The sequence below is a fragment of the Macaca nemestrina genome, chromosome 8 (genome assembly GCF_043159975.1).
Source record: "Macaca nemestrina isolate mMacNem1 chromosome 8, mMacNem.hap1, whole genome shotgun sequence".
Classification (NCBI taxonomy): domain Eukaryota; kingdom Metazoa; phylum Chordata; class Mammalia; order Primates; family Cercopithecidae; genus Macaca; species Macaca nemestrina.
In genome coordinates this window covers 94,863,922-94,887,056 of record NC_092132.1, presented here as the reverse complement: position 1 = coordinate 94,887,056, position 23,135 = coordinate 94,863,922, and the positions used below count along the sequence as shown (strand labels likewise).

Genomic DNA, 23,135 nt, shown 5'->3' with positions numbered 1-23,135 from the left:
ATTTTCTTGCCAAATAAATCTATTAATACTACACATAGCAGTATTTAAGCATTGACTCATTCTTTTTGAATATTTTTACATAATCCTAGAATGACATAAATTGTTCAAGTATAAAGTATTATGAAGTTATAGAGAAGCAGTATTTGAAAGGTTATGATGATATCATTCGACTAAGAGGAGCACAATTATCAGTATTTCTACTTTAAAGAATATTACTTCTTCAATAATTGACTTAAGACCTTGTTCTACTTTATTATTTTATTATTGTATTTGCCACATTACGAAAACAATCTACACATAATTTTTAAAGGCCATTTTAATATTTTCCAAACACAGTTTTTATGTATTAATTACTATTATTATTTACATTTTATTCTAGTTGTTGGTATATCTCACTGTCTTATCATTCTCTCTAGTCATTTATATATGACTTCTTTATTGTATTCTAATTTTTGATACATATATTCTAATGTAAAATATATCATAATATATTCTATATTCTGAATTACTCCCAATTTCTTGCCTTATTTTTGAGCAGTGGTAGGAAATACACCATACATTTATTATTTTAATAGTAGTAATGTTATATAAGAAACCATTCAAAGGTTAGAGATGGTAACATTCATGTATCAGTTAATAAATTGATCTTTTCCAAGGTGAGTCAGGTATGTACTAAGGGAAACTAACAAAAACAAAAAATGGTAATGTAACAACTCCTCACAGATAAATAATTCTGATGGTCTAGTAAACACTCTAGTGGGAGAGAAAGTAGATCTCTGTGCAAGAAAACATCTCAATTCTGCAAACACTCCCAAGGGTGGGTTAGTAGGACAAGACTTCTGTGCTAGACTCAGAAGTTTGGCTCAACCACTACTTTCTACTCCGTGTTTGGCTCAACCACTGCTTTCTATCATGAAGTGTTTACTTTCGTAGGAGATCTTCAAGTTTCCTAGAAAGATGGTTCAGACTTTTTTTCAGATTAAAAAACACTGCAGTTTACAAAGCTACACAGTATGTTATTGAAGACAAGGGCCCACATAGAATATTAGTTGAATTTTAGAATTCTTTATAACAATTCGTATGAACTAGCAAAAAGTAGATATCCGCAAAGTACCCAGTATATATTTTTTAATTGATTAATAAAATATGTTTAGAGATCAACTTTTGCCATCTGTGTTTCCAGGCTATGCTGATTTTAGCTGAAGGCATATATGAGTAGGTTCAGAGATTCCTTAGCAGATTCCTTTGCAGAGCCAAAAGGTGTTTTGAAATGATCATAATAATGTAAGAAGTACTGGTTTCTGTACCTAAACTTGCTCAGATCACACATATGTTTTCACATTTTCTTTTATTTTTACATTTTAAGTGAGAAATATCTTGCAATAAATCTGTTCTTGTAGATGTGACCTTTGTTCATGTTCCAACTTTGTGTACTTTTTCTGTTTAAATGACACATTATTTCACACTAGTCAGCAGGACAAAAGGGAACTAAAAAAGGACAAAATAAAATAAGTCAATGACATGATTTATAAGTGAATACAGTCTGCATTAATTCTGCTGTAAGTGTGTACCATACAGAGTTAGCATGTTTAAGTTTCTCTATAAAGCCATTGGAAGGTAATCATTTTATTTAGCAAAAGCACTATTGAAGAAAGACTTCGTGTAATGTCCTTTATCCAAACTTAACGTTCACTTTTATTTGGTTTTTAAAGTTTGTTTCCATGGCATATGACAGAGGAAGTGCTTTCTGTGAAGACCAACTTTAAATTCTTATAAAATATCATTGATTAAATTTTCTTAAAGTAAATGTTAGACTTTATCTGGAGTCTTGACTGAAAATGTTCAACACACATATTTTATCCTTTAGCATTTGGATATTGCATTTCCCTGTTCTCTTGAGTGCTAAAACAAATTGGATATAATATAATTTCAAAGTGCAAAAAACAAACCACAGAAAGTTACTCTCTACATTCTTGATAGATAATCATTTAGCATTGTTTGAGCACAGGCTTTTGGTTTCTGAGTTAAAAAAAAATTTTTTAAAGGGAAATCTTTTCCAAAATGTTTGCATATGAAATGTGAGATAATATTGATAGCCAATTTTAAAAAGAAAAAATCTGTTTATATATGTTGTTTTATATGTGATGATTTCAGTATATCAAAATAGGATATTAATATATATTAGTTTGCTAAAAATAATCTGCATAAAATTCTGAGGACCTTGTGTTACCACATAATTTTCTTCTCACTTTTATTATTTATTTATCATTGCAGATTAAAAAAATCAACAGAAATTTTCCTGTAAACCAGCAGGTAAGATCAAAGCATACTTGACAAGCTAAATAATATATTTCTTCAATTTGATCTATTATAGAAGATTATGTTATCTGATTTCTAAACAGAAATAATTGGTACAGTCATTTACTATCTTTAGTGAGAAATATACATTTCAGCTATCTCTTTCATATTATATAATATGTAGGTTCCTCTACTTATATTAAAAATTACTTTAAAAATGTGTATCTAAGTCAAAAATTATTGTTTATACAAAATAATGATATTTATATGAATACATTGTTGAAGAACTTACAGTTTTATTTACATATGATAGTTTTAGTATATCTTAACTTTTGGGAGACATACTTTTAATTTATCTCAAAATTCAAACGGATTTTTCACAATTTGCTGACAGTATTTCAAATGAGTCTAAGTCAATGCATAGAACAAAAATAATTTTGATTATTCAGCTCTATAAACTTCTTACTCTTGATATCAACTTTGATTAGAAACCATTGATCAAATCTAAATATCTATGATAGCTATTTATAAATGATACATAAATTACCTATTAATTTTAATGATAAAAATGTTTAAATGCTCTTCAACATATAAAATGTAAGATCTTTTTCTTATCTAAACCTCAGTTCCCTTATCTGTTACATTTGTATAAGGGTGACTATCCTGTAAGTTTATTTTCAGGATTAAATAATAGCACATGTAAAGTTCTCAATCTATGCTATTATTATCATCAAAGTTTCCAAATGTTTACACTTATTCTTTGGAATACAGAATTTATGTTTTATAGAAATTGTATCATTAATGATGCTGCTAGCCCAGATCAGCTTCCAAAGCCATGTGTAACTAGAACACTGGAGAGAACCGCTTTGGAGAGTTCATTGTGTCTACAATGCTCTGGTCTAGTTATTTTCAGCTCCAGAAGTCCCCTCCCTCCTACCTTAAGTCCCTCAGTCCTGAGTCAAGTTGATATTTTGGATAAATGCAGAGGTTGGAGAGGTGTACATGTCTCGCCACATGCTGCAGCAACCTGTAGTTGTTTCTAAGTCCTTTACTTACAGTGTGGAAACCAGAGTTGTCACCAGCAGACTCTGCTTACTTGCTCTGTGATGACACCTGGGATGCTCCCTTTGTTGCTCCCACGCTTTCCCAGGTGATTCTGATATGGGTGTCATCTTGAGAACTGCAGACAGGTATAGTTAAAGATAGGTGTCATCTTAGAGCTACAGTTTAATGCTTTTATAGGGTTCCAGTAGAGGGAAAATGTCATTAATAAGAAATTACTCAGATAGAAGAAAGCATCAGCTATGGGGGAAGATTATAATGTCCATCGATACACAAGGCTGTTTTCTAGTCAGATCTATAAAAATGGAAATCTACTGTTTTGTAAATTCTTCTCCAAAATAAAAAAAATGGTGATTTTTTTTTTTTTAATTTAAGAATGACTCTAGACCTGTGTCATCACCCTCTCATGCCTTTTCTAACCTCAACATGGGAGATATTGATATTGGTGTAATATATTACTACAGTGGTGTAATATATTACTGATAGCCCCAAAGCTATTCTGTAATCATAATGACAATTACAGCTAACACTTCTCACGCAGTCAGCCTGCTGACTGGGACCACTTCTTGCCACCTTTGCTTATATCCAGGTTTAGAATAATATTAAGTAAAATAAATGAGAATTTGAATAAATCACACATAGAACAGGTAATAAAAAATTTAATATTCTAACACTATAATATTCTGACACATACTCATATGTAAACATAGATGTTCATTATTATTCATCATTTTTATTTGCTAGCATGCTAATATTTTTCATTATATAATTATTTCAAATCTGAAATTATGTAATTCAAAACTATTTCAGATTTTATTTCAACTATATTGGCAGCTCACAGTTTTGAAAATCATAATAAATTCTTCCCAGCATTTAAGAAACCTGAAAATAATAGTTTTTTTTTTTATTACTACTTTCCATTGTATACATGAAGAATTTTAAGAAATAGGATTAATTTATAGTTAAATATTTATATTATTGCATAATTAGGAAAACTCACCTCACGGTATGACAACAATGCATTAAATGACTAGAATACATTTCATACTTAGTAAAATCTGAGCCAGTTTAAGGAAATTGAAATTTAAAAGCACATATAATCCAATTTCTGATGATATATGCATTAAATAACTCCCTCGTATTCCCGGTGTTCTAGATATCAAAACAGAAATTAAAAGTCACCCAAGCTACAATGAACCAGAAGTTCTCTGCTCCCTGAGATCTGGTTTTCAATTTGTGCTACCCAGATGGTACCACTACCCTAACCAGATAAATTAAAATGAAAGCAAAACACAGGGAGAGAGCCACTGCAGTTCAACTGAGACAAGTGCTAAGATTAGTTCCACATGAACTCTGCCACACTCCAGAATGCATGATGCTTTCAAGAAAAACTCTCTGTCTGAAGAAGATGGTTGGGCCCAAAATTATAAACCATATGAGGAAATAAACCATTATAAAGAAATGCATAGAGACTAAAGAACTCTCCAAAATATTTTTAATCATGATTTTTTTAAATAAAGAAATCAAAATTGTAAGACAAGAACAGGACATAGTGCTAAAATTTGTGGTTGTTAAAAGAACCAAACAGGAGTGCAAAACTGGAAAAAAAAAAAAAAACCTACATTTAAAATTAATTAACCAACTAAATAATCTTAGTTATTGCCTCCACTTGAAATCACATTAGTGTATCTCCTACTTCACTTTTCGTGAGGAGTAAGTTTTCCATTTTTTCTATGCATCTGGGACACATTCATGTGTTTTTGTTTTATTAAGATTCTAATTTGGTTCTTTTTTTTTTTTTTTTCTTCTTTGAGACTGTCACCCAGGCTGGAGTGCAGTGGCGCAATCTTGGCTCACTGCAACCTCCGCCTCCCTGGTTCAAGCGATTCTCCTGCCTCAGCCTCTTGAGCAACTGGGATTGCAGGCGTGTACCACCACGCCCAGCTAATTTTTGTATTTTTAGTAGAAACAAGGTTTCACCCTGTTGGCCAGGCTGGTCTCAAACTCCCCACCTTAAGTGATCTGCCTGCCTTGGCCTCCCAAAGTGCTGGGATTACAGGCGTGAGCCACAACAGCCAGGCTGAATTGGTTCATTTTTACAGTGAACACACTGAAATTCAATTTGCCCTGATAACTTTCTGTTGAAAAGATGAAAGGTGGGACAGTGGTCTTGCTGATGAACAAAATAGGGATAACTGAATGGATGTCAAGTAATGTTGTGATAATTCTCTCAATATATTAGAGGTAAAGGCATACAGACCTAGAGAACCAGGCCTGCATCACACTACTGTATGTACCTAGACCATTAGGTCATAATTTATTACATGTGTCATTTTTACTCATTTTTAACTGAAGTTTCTTCATCCTGAAATAAATCTCATTCCTTCCACAAAAATAGCATTTTTCATTAACTTTTTTCTATAATTGTTTACCTGGGAGTAACATTATAAAGTATTAATTCATCATTAAAATATTAATATAATGAGCTTTATATTAGGCAGTATACAAAATAATGTAATCAAATTGTTTACATTAGTTTAAATTAATAAAGTTATACTTATTTAAAACAACATGTTAGCTGTGGCAGCTATTCCTACAGACATATTTACATTTGACTAACCATAATAATTTGGACACATTATTATAGATGTGTACATACCATACATAGAATGCTGGCAGCTGGAATAGAAAGTGACTAAAGTCTCTAGTCGTGCTGGGGAGAATTAGAGAATTTCAGGACACTTTAAAAATCCATTTCTGGAGTGGCATCAGAAAAGAAAGAGGAGTAGGATAAATTTTGTCAGTTTTGCTTCTCTATAAAAGATTTGCTTCTCTATAAAAGCAACAGAAGAATGGCAAAAATAGAATCAACTTTTAACAAATATGGAAATTCACAAAGGCTCACTGAACCCAGGGAGCATTTATTCAAGAAAAACAGCTGAGTCTTGGTAAGAACAGCAAGCTTTGTGGCATTGTAACCGGATCTAGTTCCAACCCCTCCCTTTTCTCTGGCAATATGGTGGCTTACAGAATAATGATGTATAACCTGAAATTTATAATCTAATAAGTTGTATATTTAATTCTTTCAATTTTAGCGTTATTGAAGATGTGTATTTGTGTGTATTTAGACAAAATATTCTATTAATGAAACTAACAATTGGTCTTTATTTTTGGGGGATGTCAAAATCTATTTTTTTCAATTTGAGAAAGAAATTATCCTAGTGCTTTATATATTCAATTTATAAATGTTAAAAACACATTATAGAGTCACACAATCTGGGGATAATGAGCCTATTGTTGTTCTGGTCCATTTCATAACACTTGCCGATAAAATATGCTGGCATTTTATGATCTAAAGGAGAATCCACCTCAAACAAAGTAATGTGTTGTTATAAATTAACTCTTGGAAAATCAGCTAGCTCATAAATCATTTGATAATAAACATGATGGATATTTCACAGGAAAACGAGGTGTAAATGTTATTTTACAATTAAACTAAAAGAGCCCACACCTAATTATGTAAACAATTATGTATTACAGTTAAAATAAAATATACACTTTAGAAGACTTGGGAAAGGGTTATTCAAACAATAGAAAGTTGTATATGTGTGTGTGTTGAATTTATACCCATATATACATGGGCTTCATTATTGAAAGAACTGTCTTAATTCTCATTGGCTTTCTTTTCTAAATATATAGATTTTCAAAATCCTGAGGGTGTGGGGAACAAATACGGCAAAATTGTCTTGTTTCGCATTTTCCAGATTGTTATATAAATGGAATCATACCGTATGTTGAATTTGTGTGGCTTCTTTCATACAGCATAATTATTTTTAACATTACTCATTCAACAGCGTGCAACAATCCATCATTCTTTTTAATGCTGAGTAGTATTTCATTGGTAGCTCTACCACCGTTTATATATTGTGTATTAGCCCATTAATGCACATTTGCTTGATTTTAAGTTTTAGTGTATTACAGATAAAGCTGATATAAATATTTATGAAAAGTATTTGTCTTGACATACACTTTTATTACATTTGGGTAAAATCCTAGTAGTGTAATAACTGGATATTATGGTTGTATATTTTGAACATTTTAAGAAACTGCAAAACTGTTTTCCAAAGGGTTTTACATCTCACATTGACACCAGCAGAGTAAAGATAATCTCGTAGATATCCCTTATGGTCAGGCCTTTAATTTTTGGACATTCTAATAGATGTGTTGTGATCTGTTAAATTTTAATTTGCATTTCTCCAAAGAATAATGATGTCGAGCATCTTTCCACGTTCTTATTTGACATCTGTATATATTATTTTGTGAATTGTCTCTTCAAATGTTGCCCCAGGATAGAAGTTTTTAAATTTGATGAAGTCTAATTCATTGTATTTTAATGAATCATGCTTTTGAAAATTCCTAACACAAGAAATAAATTTTCACGTATTTTTTATCCTAGGTTTTTTACATTATTCTTTTTATTTTAAATCTATGATTTATTTTTATTTAACACTTGTTTCAAAAGTGAGGTAGAGATCAAAGGCATTTTTAAAGGGAGGTACAATAGTTCCAGCATATTTATTGAAAATATTATTCTTTCTTCACTGAATTATTATTCCCCTATCAAAAAACAAATTGATCACATACATGTGGGTCTATTTCTGGACTCCAAATGCTGTTGCCTTCATCTATTTGTATCTCATGACACAAATACAAAACTGTCTTGAATACTGTAGTAGTACAATGTCTAACATCAGTAGTGTGAGTCCCCTAGCTTTGTGATTATTTTTTGTTGTTGATAAAACTCCTAATATTTTTATTAATGTTTTTATATAATTGAAATGTAATAATTGTACACATGTTTGGGGGACAGTGTAATATTTCAAATCATATATACATTGTATAATGAGTGAATCAGAGTAATTGCCAAATCCATCACTTTAAACATTTATCGTTTATTTTGGTGGCAACATTCAAAATCTCCTCTAGCTATTTTGAGGTTTACACTACGTGGTTATTTGCTATAGTTACCCTACTGTGTAATACAACATCAGAACTTACTGTGTACCTGTAACTTTGTACCCGCAGGTGAACCTTTCCCAATCTCCCCTCACTCTTACCCTCCCTAGCCTCTGGTAACCACTGTTGTACTCTCTACCTGTAGGAGATCAACATTTTTTAGATAACACCGATGAGTGAGATCATGTGATGTTTGTCTTTCTGTGCATGGGTCATTTTACTTAACATAATGTCCTCCAAGTTCATTCATGTTGCCGTGAATGACAAGATTTCATTCCGTTGTATAGCTGCAGAGAATATATATATATATATATAAAATGCCTCATGTTCTTTATTCATTCATATATAAATATGCCTCATGTTCTTTATTCATTCATCTGTATATGAACATTTAAGTTGATACCATATCTCAGCTATTGTGAATAGTGCTGCTTATTGGGAGTGCAGCTATCTCTTTGATATACTGATTTCATGGTCTTCGAGTGCATACTCAGTACTGTTTTCCATAATGGGTGTACCAATTTACATTCCCAACAACAGTACACAAGAGTTGCCCTTTCTCCACATCCTTGCCAACATTTGTTATTTTTTTTGTTCTTGTTTTTTGATAATAGTCATTTGAACTGGTGTGGGGTAATACCTCATTTTGGTTTTGATTTGTATTCCACTAATGATTAGTGATTTTGAGCATTTTTAAATGTAAACCTTGGCCATTTGTTTGTATTCTTTCGAGAAATGTCCACTCAGATCTTTTGCTCATTTTTAAATCCAATTACATGGTTTCTTGCTATTGAGTTTTGAGCTTCTTATATATTACGGTTATTAATATCTTGTCAGACAGGAAATTCGCAAATATTTTTTTCCCACTCTGTGAGTTGTCTCTTTGTTGGTTATTTCCTTTGATGAGCAGAAGGTTTTGTTTGTTTGTTTGCTTGTTTTGTTGTTGCTTTTAGTTTGATATAATCCCATTTGTCTATTTTTGCTATTATTGCCTTTGCTTTTGAAGTCTTATTTTTAAAAATCCTTGCCCAGCCCAGTGTTATGAAGCAATTTCCCTATGCTTTCTTCAAGTGCTTCCATAGTTTCAGGTCTTACTTAAAGTTCAGGTCTTACTTAAATTTAAGTCTTTAAGGCATTTTGATTTGATTTTTGTGTGTGGTGAGAGATAGGGTCTAGTTTCATTTTTCTGAGTGCAGATATGCAGTTTTCCCAACATCATTACTGAAAAAACTGATCTTTCCCTAATATGTGTTCTTGACACTTTTGTTGGCTTTAAGTGTGTGGATTTATTCTTAGGGTTTTCTATTCTGTTCCATTGGTTTATGTATCTGTTTTTATGCCAGAACCATACATTTTGTTTACTATATCTTTGTAGTATATTTTAAAGTCATGTTGTATGATGCCTTAACTTTATTCTTTTTGCTCAAGATTGCTTTATCTATTGGCAGTCTTTTACATTTCCATTTGAATTTGAACATTGCTTTAAAAAATCTGTGAAAATGACATTATCTTTTTGATAAGGATTTCATTAAATATGTAGATTGCTTTGGTTAATATTGACATTTTAACAATATTAATTATCCCGATCCATGAACACAGAATACTTTTCCATTCGTTTGGATTTCCTCCAATTTCTTTCATCAATGCTTTACACATTTTATTATAGAGATCTTCCATTTGTTTGGTTAAGTTTATTCTTAAGTATTTCTCTGTGGCCATTGTAAATGAAATTGCTTCCTAATTTTTTTATGATAGTTTGCTATTAGCATATGGAAATACTACTAATTCTATGTTGATTGTGTATTCTGCAAATTTACTAGTCATTCATTAGTTATAACAACTTTTTGGAGTCTAATGTTTTCTACATCTATGGTAGGTGTATATATTTATTGGGTGCAAGAGATATTTTGACAGAGGCATGCAATGCATAATAATCACATAATGGAAAATGGGATGTTTATCCCCCATCCAATTTTCCCAGCACCATTGATTGAAGAGACTATCATTTCCCCCAATGTATATTCTTGGCACACTTGTTGGAAATGAATTCACTGTAGGTGTATGAATTTGTTTCTCGGTTCTCTATTCTGTTCCACTGATCTGTGTCTGTCTTTAACAGTACCATGCCATTTTGCTTACTATATCTCTATATTATAATTAGAAATGAAGTAATGTGAATCCTCAAGTTTTCTTCTTTTTGCTCAGAATAGCTTTGTTTATTCTGGATATTTTGTTGTTGCAAATAAATTTTAGGATTGTTTTTCTATTTATGTAAAGAATGTCATTGACATTTTGTTAGGAATTGCATTGAGTCTGTAGATTGCTTTGGGTAGTATGGACATTTTAACAATATTGATTCTTCAAATCCATGAATACAAAATGTCTTTCTTTTCTATGCATCCTTTTTAATTTCTTTCACCAATGTTTTATAGTTTTCATTGTAGTGATCTTTCATTTCTTTGTTATTTATGGCTATTACAAATGGGATTACAGTTTTGATTTCATTTTCAAATTGTTCACTCTTGGCATTTAGAAATGCAACTGCTTTTTGTATGTTGATTTTGAATCCTAAAACTTTAGTGAATTTACTTATCAGTTCTAATAGTTTGTTGGTGTTTTTAGATTTTTCCAAATATGAGATCATAACATCTTCAAACAATGATAATTTGACTTCTTTCCCCACTTCGATGCTCTTTCTTTCTCTTGTCTGATTGCTCTAGCTAGAACTTCCGGTACTATGTTGAGTAACAGCTGGGAAAGTGGGCTTCTTTGTCATGATCCAGACAAAGATGCTTTCAAGAAAGGCTTTCAGTTTTTCCCTATTCATTATAATACTACCTTGGGTCTGTAATATACGGATTTTATCATGTTGAGGTATGTTCCTTGTATTCCCAGTTTTTTTAAATCATGAAAGGATATTGAATATCAGATGCTTTTATAGCATCAATTGAAATGATCATATGGTTGTCGTTCCTCATTCTGTTGCCATGATGTATCACATTGATTGATTTGTGTATGTTGAACCATTGTTGAATCTCTGTGCTAAATCCCACTTAGTCATGATGAATGACCTTTTTAGTGTATTGAATTTGGGTTGATAGTATTTTGTTGAGGATTTTTGCATCAGATTTCATCAGAAATATTGGCCTTTAGTTTTCTTTTTTGGATGTGCCTTGTTCTGCTTTTGGTATCAGGGAAAACTGCGTAGAATAAGTTTGGAAATATTAGCTTCTCCATTTTTTGGAGGAGTTTAATTAGGATTGGTATTAGTTCTTTAAATGTTTGATAGAATTCAGCAGTGAAGCCATTGGGTCCCAAGCTTTTCTTTACTGGGAGACTTATTAGAGCTCCAATTTCCTTCCTTGTGATTGGTCTGTTTTGATATTGGATTTCTTCGTGATTCAATCTTGGTAAGTTGTATGTGTCTAGGAATTTACCTATATCCTCTGGATTTTCCAATTTATTGCCATATATTTGCTCATAATGGCAAATATATAAATTTCTACTGAATTTATGCAGTATCAGTTGTAATTAGAAATTCATCTCTAATTTTATTTATTTGGTTATTCTTTCTTTTTTTGTTAGTTTTAGTAAAGGTTTATCAATATTATTTATCTCTTTAAAAAAACTTTTTACTTTGTTATCTTTTGTATTGTTTTATTTGGTTATTTGTACATAATTTATTTCTGCTCTGATCTTTACACTTTTTTTCTTCTATTAATATTGGGTTTGGTTTGCTGTTGCTTGTCTAGTTCTTTAAGACACGTTAGGCTAGCTGGGCGCGGTGGCTCACCCCTGTAATCTCAGGACTTTGGGAGGCTGAGGTGGGCAGATTATGAGGTCAAGAGATTGAGACCATCCTGGCCAACATGGTGAAACCCTGTCTCTACTAAAAATACAAAAAAAATTAGCTGGGCATGGTGGCATGCACCGGTAGTCCCAGCTACTCGGGAGAATCGCTTGAACTCGGGAAGTGGAGGTTTCAGTGAGCTGAGATGGCATCACTGCACTTCAGTCTGGTGACAGAGTGAGCAAGACTCCATCTCAAAAGAAAAAAAAAAAAAAGCAAAACAAAACAATAAAAAACAGACATGTTAGGCTATTAAGCTATTTATTTGAAGGTTTCTGTTTGTTTGGTTTTGTTTTTTATGTAGGCACTTATAGCTATAGATTTTCCTGTTAGCTCTGCTTTTGCTGTATCCCATAGGTTTTGTTATGTTGTGTTTGCGTGACCATTTGTTTCAAGAAATTTTTCAATGTCCCTCTTAATTTCTTCATTGACCAACTGGACATTAAAGAGCACATGTTTAATTTCCATGTGTTTGTATAGCTTCTAAAATTCCTCTTGTTATTTATTTCTAGTTTTATTCCATTGTCGTCAGGGAAAATGCTTGAGATGATTGTGAGTTTTTCAGCATTTTCAGACATGTTTTGTTAGCTGACATATCGCCTTGAGAATAATCTATATGCTGAGGAGAAGAATGTTTATTCTGAAGCGGTTGGATTAAATATTCTGTAAATATTTATTAGGTTCATTTGTTCTAAGGTGCAAGATTAAACATTATTTTCTTTGTTGATTTTCTTTCTGGAAGATTTGTCCAATGCTGAAAATTGGGTGTTGAGGTGTCTAGCTATTCTTGTATTGAGGTCTGTCTCTCTCTTTTGCTTTAATAATATTTACTTTCTACATCCGGGTGCTTCGGTACTGGGTGCATATGTAATTACTATATCTTCTTGATAAATTTACCTTTTTATCATTATATAGTAACTTTCTTTGTTTACTCTTGTAGTTTTTGTCTTGAAATATATTTTGTCTGGTATAAGTATAGCTACTTCTGCTATTTTTTTGTTTCAATTAGCATGGAATATCTTTTATTATTCCTTTATTTTCAGTCTTTGTGTATCTTTAGAGGTGAAATGTGTTTACATTAAACAAGAGATAATTGAGTCTTCCTTTTTTAATCCATTCTGCCACTCTATGTCTTTTGATTAGAGAGGTTAGTGTATTTACATTCAATGTTATTATTCATTAGTAAGGACTTACTCCTGCTATTTTGCTATTTGTTTTCTTATTGTTTTGTGGTCTTCTCATTCTTATTTCCTTTCATCTAGTCTTCCTTTTAGTTATAGTGATTTTATCTGGAGGTATGATTTAAATTCTCTTTTATGTTATTTGTGTATCCATTGTATGGCTTTCGATTTCAGGTTGCCATGAGGATTGATAGAGTATCTTATAACTTATAATTTTAAACTAATGAGAACTTAAAACTAGTTGCATAAACAAAAACTAACATAAACTCTACACTTTAACTTCTTCTTCCAAGTTTTTAACTTGCTGTTTCTCTTTATGTTTTATAGTACTGTTTGTCATGAAAAGTTGTTGTAGTTTTTATTTTTGATTGGTCCATCATTTAGTCTTTCTACTTAAGATGAATAGTTTACACACCACAATCACAGTGTTATAATTGTGTTTTTCTGTGTGCTTACTATTACTAGTGAGTTTTGTGCTTTCAGGCGATTTTTTCTTGTTCATTAACATCATTTTCTTTCACACTGAAAAACTTCCTATAGCATTTCCTGTAGGACAGGTCTGGTGTTGATGAAATCCCTCAGCTTTTGTTTGGGAATGTCTTTATTTCTTCCTCATGCTTAATGCATATTTTCACTGGATATACTATTCTAAAGTAAAAATTATTTTCCTTCATCACTTTAAACATGCCATACTAGCCTCTACTGGCCTGTCAGGTTTACTCTGAAAAGTCAGCTGCCAGATGTATTGGAGCTCCATTGTGTGTTATTTTTTTTTTTTCTTTTCTCTTGCTGGGTTTAGAGTTCTCTCATTTTCTCGGCCTTTGGAGGTTTGATTGTTAAATGCCTTAAGGTTGTCTTCTTTAGGTGAAGTCCATTTGGTGCTTTATAACGTTCTTGTACTTGAATGTTATCTCTCTTTTCGCTTTGAAAATTCTCTATTATTATTTCTTTGAATAAACTTTCCACTCCTATCTGTTTCTCTACTACCTTCTCTTTTAGACCAATAACTTTTAGATTTGCCTTTTCAAAGCTATTTTCTAGATCTTGTGAGTGTGCTTCATTATTTGTTATTTGCTTTTCTGTTGTCTCTTCTGTGATTTTCAAATAACCTGTCATCAAGGTCACTAATTCTCTTTTCTGCTCCACAGTTCCCCTATTAAGAAACTCTTACACATTCTTCAGTATGTCAGTTGCATTTTTCAACTCTACAATTTCTGCTTGATTCTTTTAAACTATTTCAATCACTTTATGAAATTTATTTGATAGAATTCTGAACTCCTTCTCTGTGTTGTCTTAAATCTCTTTGAGTTTCTTCAAACCAGCTACTTTGAATTTTCCTTGTGAAAGGTCATACATCTGTATTTCTCCAGGACAAGTCCTTAGTGTCTTATTTATTTCTTTTGGAGAAGTTATGTTTTCCTGGATAGTCTTGATGCTTATGGAGGTTAGTCAGCATCTGGGCATTGAAGATTTGGATATTTATTGTAGTCCTCACAGTCTAGGCTTGCTTGTACCCTTCTTTGTTGGGGAAGCTTTCCAGCTATTCGATGGGACTTGGGCCCCAAGACAAATAACACTGATTCTTGCAGACTCATAGGTGTGCTGACTTGGTGGCCTTGGATAAGATCAGAAGAATTGTCTGGTTTGCAGGTAGATATTTTTGTTCTCTTCTCTTACTTTTTCCCCAAACCAAGACTCCCTCTCTGTGCTAATCAGCTTAGAGCTAGAGGATGGATGATGCAAGACCTCTGTGGCCACCACCATTAGGACTGCACTGGGTCAAACCTGAAGCCAGCAGAGGACTGAGGCTAGCTCAAGGTCAGCTGTGATCACTACCTGGCTACCACCTATGTTCACTCAAAGCCCTAGGGCTCTACAGTCAGCAAGTAGGGAAGCCAGACAGGGTAATGTCCTGTACTTCAGGACGGTGAGTACCTCCATGCCCCAGAAGGGTTCAGATATGTTTTCTAGGGTTCAGGGTCTAGAGTCAAAAACCTTAGAAATCTACTTGGTGCAGAGGCTCTTGCCTGTAATCCCAGCACTTTGGGAGGCTGAGGCAGGCAGATCACTTTAGCTCAGGAGTTTGAGACCATCCTGGGCACATGATGAACTCATGTGTACTTAAAAATACAAAAATTAGCTGGGCATGGAGGCACATGCCTGTAGTCCCAGCTACAGGGAGCTGAGATGGGAAGATTGCTTGAGCCCAGGAGGTGGAGGTTGCAGTGAGCCAAGATCACACCACTGCACTTCAGCCTGGGTGACAGGAAGACCCTCTTTCAAAAAACAAAAAAATAAAATAAAATCTTAGAAATCTACCTAGTGTTCTATTCTGCCATGGCTAAGATGGCCCTCAAACTATATGACAATGTCCTCCCCTCATTTCTCTCCCCTTTTTACAGGCAGGGAATTTCTGCCAGGCTACCACCAATATTCACTTAAAGTCCAAGGGCTCTTCAGTGAGCTTGTGGTGAATGCTACCAGGCCTGGGAGTCATTCTTCAGGGCAGTGGGTCCCCTTCTACTGCAGGACACGTCCAGAAATGTCCAAGAGCCTAGGTCTGGATTTAGCCATCACAATAGCCTGCTTCGTTCTCTACCCCATTGTGGCTGAGCTGGTTCCTAAGGTGCAAGACAAAGTCCCCTTCATTTTTCCTCTGCTTTTCTCAAGCAACAGGAGTCTTTCATCCTAGTCACAACAGCTGGAAATGTACTAGGTCTCACCTGAAGCCAGCATGTCTTAGGGTGTCACCAAAGGCCATGGCATACGAGCAAGGTATCACTGCAGGTTATTCAGGGCCCAAAGATTCTTCAGTCAGCAGGTGATGAATTGTCCCCAGACTGGGTCCCTCCCTTCAAGGCAGTGGGTTTCCTTCTGGCCCAAGGTATATCTAGAGATGTTGTCTAGGAGCTGGAACCTGGAATGTGACCTCACAACTCTGCCCTGTGCCCTGTCCTATTGTGGCTGAGCTGATATAAAAGATTTAAGACAAAGTCCTCTTTACTCTTCCTGCTCCTGTCTTGAAGCAGAATGAAAGAGTCACTTTCATTTCTGTGAGCTGCACTGCCTGGGATTAGGGGAGGAGTGGTGCAAGCCTTCCCTTAGCTGCCTTGGCTGGTGTCTCCCTAGGTCAGCTGTTTCCCTAGTCCACTGACTCTAAGCTCAGCACAGCACTAGGAATTGCCTAGGAATGTCAGCCCCTGTGGCTTAGACTGCCTTTCAAGTTTACTTAGGATGCTGGAGCATTTTAGACTCCAGTGGTGAGGCTTGCCAAAACTCAAGTTCTGATGTCTGGGATGGGTGATTCCTTTCTGACTGCTCTGAATGCTCCCTCCATGGGCAGGCACCAGATGAGCACCAATCTTTGCTCTTTATTGCAACAGTGCAGCAAAACAGTTCAATGCCAAGCCTGCCAGTCGCTGTGCTCTTCTTCCCCCAAGTGCACAGATTCTCAATCTAGTTTCAATCTGTTTTACAGTGGTAAATCAAATGCACATTTGTTCCAGTCAGAATAAACTTGGGTCGTGTGTGTGTGTGTGTGTGTGTGTGTGTGTGTGTGTGTGTGTTTTAAATTCAGTCTGACAATGTCTACCATTTGATTAAGATGTTTCAGTCAATCACATTTGAAATAATTATGGATATGCTTAGATGTATGCCTGCCATTCAGCTATTTTTTTCTAGATGTTTTATGTCTTTTTTATTTTCTCTCTATTTTTTTTACTGCCTAAGTTATATTAAAGAGATAGCTTCAATGTAGTGCTTTAATTTGTCTGTTGATTTTTTAACTATATATTTTGATTTTTTAAAAAGATTGCTCTTTAGAATCACGTATGAGTCTTTAAGTGATCACAATTCACTTCAATTTTATACTGATTTAATTTTGGAATTACATAAACATTTTGCTGCATTGTAGTTTGGATCTATTTCAAACTATTGTTTCATATTACATGCATGTATAAACTCAACAGTACAGGATTATTCGTGTTTTAAGCAATCTCATTCTTTAAGTTATTAAAACAGAAAAGTTCCTTTTTTAATAAAAATAAGTAACAGCTTAATTATTCTTTTCCTTCCTGTGAATACAAGTTACTGCCTGGCATTAGTTTTTGTTTTTCACACTGTTGGACTTCCGTAAGTATTTCATGTGGGGAATATCCTGTAGCTGTGAATTCCCTCACTTCTTGTTTATCTGGTGAAGTATTTTGTTGTTACTTCTGAAGGATAGTTTATTAGAAATTGAAATCTTTGTTGACCTTTTTTGTTTGTATCATTCAACACTTTAAATGTCACTCCAGTCTTCTGGCATTCATTTTCTGATATATAGTTAGCTGTTACACATATTGATACTTTCCTACATTTGAGAAAATGTTTTTTGCTTTCAGTATTTTCTCTTATCTTTGTCTTCCAGAAGTTTAATATTCCTAGCTGTACATCTCTTTGTGTTTATTCCACTTGAGACTTTTTGAGTTTCTTGAATCTCCAGATTAATGCTGTACTTTGAGTTTTTAAAGTTGTCAATTATTTATTTAAATAATAATGTTATTGTCCCTCTACTCTCCTGTTTCTGCCTTAGACTATGAATACAAATATGTTGATATGCTTAACACTTTTCCAAAGGTCTCTTAAACTGTCCATTTCTTCAATCCATTATTCGTTCTGCCTTTCAGATTGAATAAATTCTATTAACCTACCTTTTAGTTTACTAATTATTTTTCCTTGCTGTGTTCTGTTCTTTTCTACTCTAAAAGTTTCATTTGTTTCTTATTTTTAAATTTCTGTTTCTCTATTGAAGTTTCTATTTGTTGAGTCATTGCCATAATAAATTATTTGAACATATTTACAAAACTTCATACATTTTTGTTTGTTAAATGTATTATCTTTTTTCATTCAGAGTCAGTTTCTATTGACTGCTTTTTCCCCCCTCCAAAAAAATGAATCACACTTTCTTCTTCGTTTTCTTGTTTGATACTCTTTAGTTGAAAATTGGACATTTTAGATAATAAATGTTATCAATTCTGGATTTTTTTCTGATAGTTTTTAATTGTATCTTGTTGTAATATGCCTGAGCATTAACTGTGGGATCTGTCTCCCCTGTAGTGTGCAGCCAATGATGACTATTTATGTTAATTCTTATTTTTATTTTTTGTTTGACTTCCTTGGGCTCAGTTCTCTCTTTTAATGGCTAGCTAGTGATTTGGAAAGAGGTTCTGTGAAGACATCCTACACCCATAGGCCTCCACTATCTACTGATCAATCTGTTTAGGTTGAGGGGTGTATTCAAAATGCAGCCAGTTCTCCAAGTTCTACTTGGCTTCCTCCCCACTGTGATTTGGGGGTTCTTCTCTCTGCATGTGCATAGCTTCCTACTCAGTCAGGTGTATGTGGAAAGCTCATTTAAGTCTTATTTGACTTTCTCATTTCTAGGGTCAACCTGTTAAATTTGTCAGTGTCTGACAATTTCCCCAATAAGCATCACAACTGCACTGTATGAAACTGTGAATTCTGCCTATTTGTAAACTACCAAATTTGTTATTTTAGTTGTCAAAGCCACAAGATTTGATTCGCCATCAGATATCAAAGTTGTTGGGTTTCATGTCATGTTCATGTGAACAAAGTAAGTAATTTCATCGACCGCTGAGAGTAGGGGTGGAAAATGGGAATAAACTGAGGTAGTAAGACCACAAACTCCTACTGTTCTTACCCAAAGTTAGAGCAGTTTTTGAAAGACAACACTTCTCCATTTATAGTCTGCATTAGGTTGACTATGAAGCTCCCAAATTGTTGTTTGTGACTGTTTATTTTTCAGCTTCACATTTGTTTTATGTGCTTAGGATTTCTTTTTTGTATCATTCACTTCATGACATTGGTAGATAAGAAATAGCAAAAAAATATAATTAAACTTTTAATTTAAGGATATTAAAATTAGGAACTGTTTAAAAATGCATGGAACATTTTGAGAAACTAAAATGATCATATATAATGAGGAGGCACTAACTCGGCCTGAAGAGGAAAGGAAAGGGAGATGTTATATTAATTATTAAACGGTGGTTATATGTATATGAATGCCTGAGAGAAGATGTATCCTTTGGCAAAGGATCCTTCTCCAACCTTAGCAGTCTCTGCAGGGACAGAGTTAGAAAATAACCAGCAACGGCCTGGCGCTGTGGCTCACGCCTGTAATCCCAGCACTCTGGGAGGCCAAGGCAGGTGGATCCCAAGGTCAGGAAATCAAGACCATCCTGGCTAACACGGTGAAACCCCGTCTCTACTAAAAATTCAAAAAATTAGCCGGGAGCGATGGCGGGCGCCTGTAGTCCCAGCTACTTGGGAGACTGAGGCAGGAGAATGGCGTGAACCCGGGAGGTGGAGCTTGCAGTGAGCCGAGATCGTGCCACTGTGCTCCAGCTTGGGCAACAGAGTGAGACTGTGTCTCAAAAACAAAAACAAAAACAAAACAAAACAAATACACACACACACACACACACACACACACACACACACACAGTATCATCTCACTCTCCTCCTCCCCTTTCCCCCTGAGTAGTTTCTCTGATAGAAAGACTCCAACAGGAAGCTACAGTGCAAGGACATTCCTTCATGAACTGCATGAAAGTGAGAATCCAAGACGCAGAAGAGAGGGTAGGAGGATTAAAATTATAGTTATATGGGGAGGGGTGGGGAACTGTAGATACACAGCATACTTTGTAAGTACTATCATATTTGATTGTTTTCACTGTTGGATTATAATCAATTTGCTGGAATATTTTTTATTCAGAAGAAAGACATAAAATAAGTGACTATGATATTTATTCTATTTCACACCATGGTAAATTTATATTTAAAAGCATTGAAGAATGTATTTTGCTTTTACTACTGTGATACCCTTAATATGTTGAATAACCAAGTATGGTGGTACATGCTTATAGTCCCTGCTACTTAAGGAGGCTGAGGTAGTAGAGGGTCCAAGAGTTTCAGTTTAGTGTGAGCAACATAGAGAGACTCTGTTTTTTTTTTTTTAATTTACTCTACTTTAAATTTTGAGTCTCACTCTGTCACCCCGTCTGGAGTTCAGTGGAATGATCTTGGCTCACCACGCCCTTGACCTCCTGGGTTCAAACAATCCTCCTACCTCAGCCTCCTCCATAGCTGAGACTACAGGCATTTACCACCACACCCAGCTATTTTTTGTGGAGCCTGGGTCTCCCCATGTTGCCCAGGCTAGTCTCGAACTCCTGAGTTCAAACAGTTCTTTCATCTGCCTGGGCCTCCCAAAGTGCTGGGATCACAGGTGTGAACCACCACACCTGGACAAGACCCTGTCTTTAAAACAAACAACAAAAAAAATCTGAAGCACATGTGAGAACATAATGTTCATTGTAGTAACTTTACAGTAAATAAAATTAATGCCTAATACTGTGTTTTGTAATCACCTTGTCAATCTTTGTGCTTTCTAAGAGCTTTTGAAAACCTTTATCTCCATAGTAAGAGCTGAAAGATGTTTCTAATGTAGTGAAATATACAGGATCTTTTACACTTTCTTCATTCACAGAAAAAAGTATTTCGTTTAAATATGCCTTTAGATTTAGTAGAATCTTTGAATACTATATGAATGCTCTAAAATGTACTCACTTGTGTTACTAAAGATATAATTTTATTCAAATGCTTTCTCTACATTTCCATTCATAATGCATTACATTGTAACTAACGAGAGGGAGAATCCAGCTAGTCTCCTTTGTCACTTTTCGTTAATTCTGTAATATGTTAGACTATATGTTAGAAAATGTGATCAACCTTCAGTTTTCTGTGTGAAATGAATGTGATATTAGGAAGTAGAGAGTAGGCTAGCAGTTGGAAAATTAGAGTCATAGTTATGTTCCCTCCTATGCCTGTGACGTTAAAATGTTCTGATGTATGTGCTTTACTATGTAAATCTGACTTATTTTCCATATTAGCTTGAATACAAAGCCAAGATTTCTAACTTATTAAATAGAAGTCCAAGTAGGTGAATTTTTCCGGATGTAAGAGCAACAGAGCCGTGGACAGTTTCCGGTAGCCATTTAGAGTCTGGACTCTATGGGTGTAGCATTTACCTTACTAGCAGTTGCACACAGAGACGTGGATATCTTGCAGCAGATGTGATTCAGAAATGCAAGTAATAATTGAGTCGCAGAGTTCAATTCTTGGGTGATTAAAGAAGCCGGCAATAAGATGAAAGCCAAGTGTACAGGAAGAAAACACTAGGCAGGATTACTGAGGTTACCAAGGCTACCTTTTAGACATATAAGACAAAAAGTGCCCCACTTACTAATTGAAGAAGAGGGAGAAGGGCATCTGTTAAAATCCAAGAGTAATATTAGGATTCAATAATAGAAACATTGCAAAGTTTATGGTGAGTCTCCCTTTCCTGCTAGAGTGCAATTCAAATAAATGTTTTCTGCATATAGAATGCGTATGAAAGACTTGGGTGAACTTCATTTTAAGCCTGTTGTGGTAAGATTAGAAACGTAGGGTATTGATGGCTCAAAATTTCCTGAGTTTAGGATAACTTTATTTTTAAATTTGGAACAAGTAAAAGATGTGTCTTCCAACAAAAGATAGAATGTGTTCCTTGAACTGATGTGTTTATCACCAGGAATGTATTCCTTAGAGGGCAATGATAAATTGCAATAATGCATTTGAAAATTAAAAAGAAATAATATGAATTTGATAATTTAATGATTTAATTATGGTCAGGTGAAATACAGAGACAGAATGCAGGAAGACACATTTTAGCTACACTTTTCCATATTTTAATGAATTGATGAATACAGATATTTTGGGAAGCACAGATATCATCATTTATATTTATTAATCTGCTTATGTTTATAAAAACATATGTTATTCAAAATACACATACATGGCTGGTGAGAGTGTGAATGGTTATATAACTTTTGGAGGGCAGTTTTGTACTGAGTATTAGAATTTAAATTGCACATACCATTTTTTCCAACTCCTCTTTTTAAGTTTTTTTTAACAAAATATTACATGCAAAAGGAAAATGAAGACAACATAATTGTCTTCATTATAGGAATGATAACATAAATTTGTACAATCACTCCATAGATTACACCAAAATCCTTGAGTAACTCTATATGTGTAAAAATAAAAGTTCTAAAATAAAACTCTGACACATTCACAAAATAATTCCATCTGTTTATGTCTTGTTATGCCTATGAACACAAATTTTGATTCAACTTTTAGAATGATATCAATGGGACTGTGCACTCTCAGTGGTCCTAAAAAAGATACTGGAGCTGGAGGAGAGAAAGGACTAAGCTTTGATATTTTATTTTGTGTATTTTTATATGTTTGACTTATTTTTAATCAACATTTATTAAGATATTATTTAATGACTTAAAAAACAATTGAAAATAATAACATTACATACAATTTATTACAAAGGAATAAGAAAAATTAGATGGTATATATATTTTTGTGGCATTGTGATTCTTACAGTTTCAAGTAAATTTTAACTCAATTATATTTTGAGAAAATATGAACATATTTCTGAAACATAGAAAAGCATTCAATATTATTAAGCTTGAAATAGTTTCTTTCTAGATAAGAAGGCCTACAATTCCTATAGAAGGAGAATTATACCATTTACAGTAGCAATGAATCAAGAGATAATTTTCTTTTACCATCTAAGGAAAATTTCTGGTTTGCAAATTTTATTTTATCTAAAAATT

General features: G+C 33.8%; 1 protein-coding gene and 1 long non-coding RNA gene across 24 annotated transcripts in view; one reads left to right on the top strand and one right to left on the bottom strand.

Annotated features, from left to right (window-relative positions):
- LOC105495692 (syntrophin gamma 1) overlaps positions 1-23,135 on the top strand; it is an 893,014-nt gene that overhangs the window by 679,364 nt on the left and 190,515 nt on the right. For 22 of the 23 annotated variants that reach the window (XM_071068281.1, XM_071068276.1, XM_071068279.1 and 19 more), the window contains one exon: positions 2,275-2,313. The exons of the other annotated variant lie outside the window; for it this stretch is intronic. In XM_071068281.1, coding sequence (XP_070924382.1) covers positions 2,275-2,313 — 39 coding nt within the window. The remainder of the gene's footprint in view (positions 1-2,274; positions 2,314-23,135) is intronic. 23 annotated transcript variants of the gene reach the window in all.
- Positions 1,332-16,265, bottom strand: LOC139355847 (uncharacterized). The gene is made up of 4 exons (XR_011607038.1): positions 16,131-16,265; positions 6,020-6,117; positions 3,236-3,478; positions 1,332-1,465 (listed from the first exon to the last, which is right to left on the bottom strand). It is a non-coding gene; the product is annotated as an uncharacterized lncRNA (long non-coding RNA).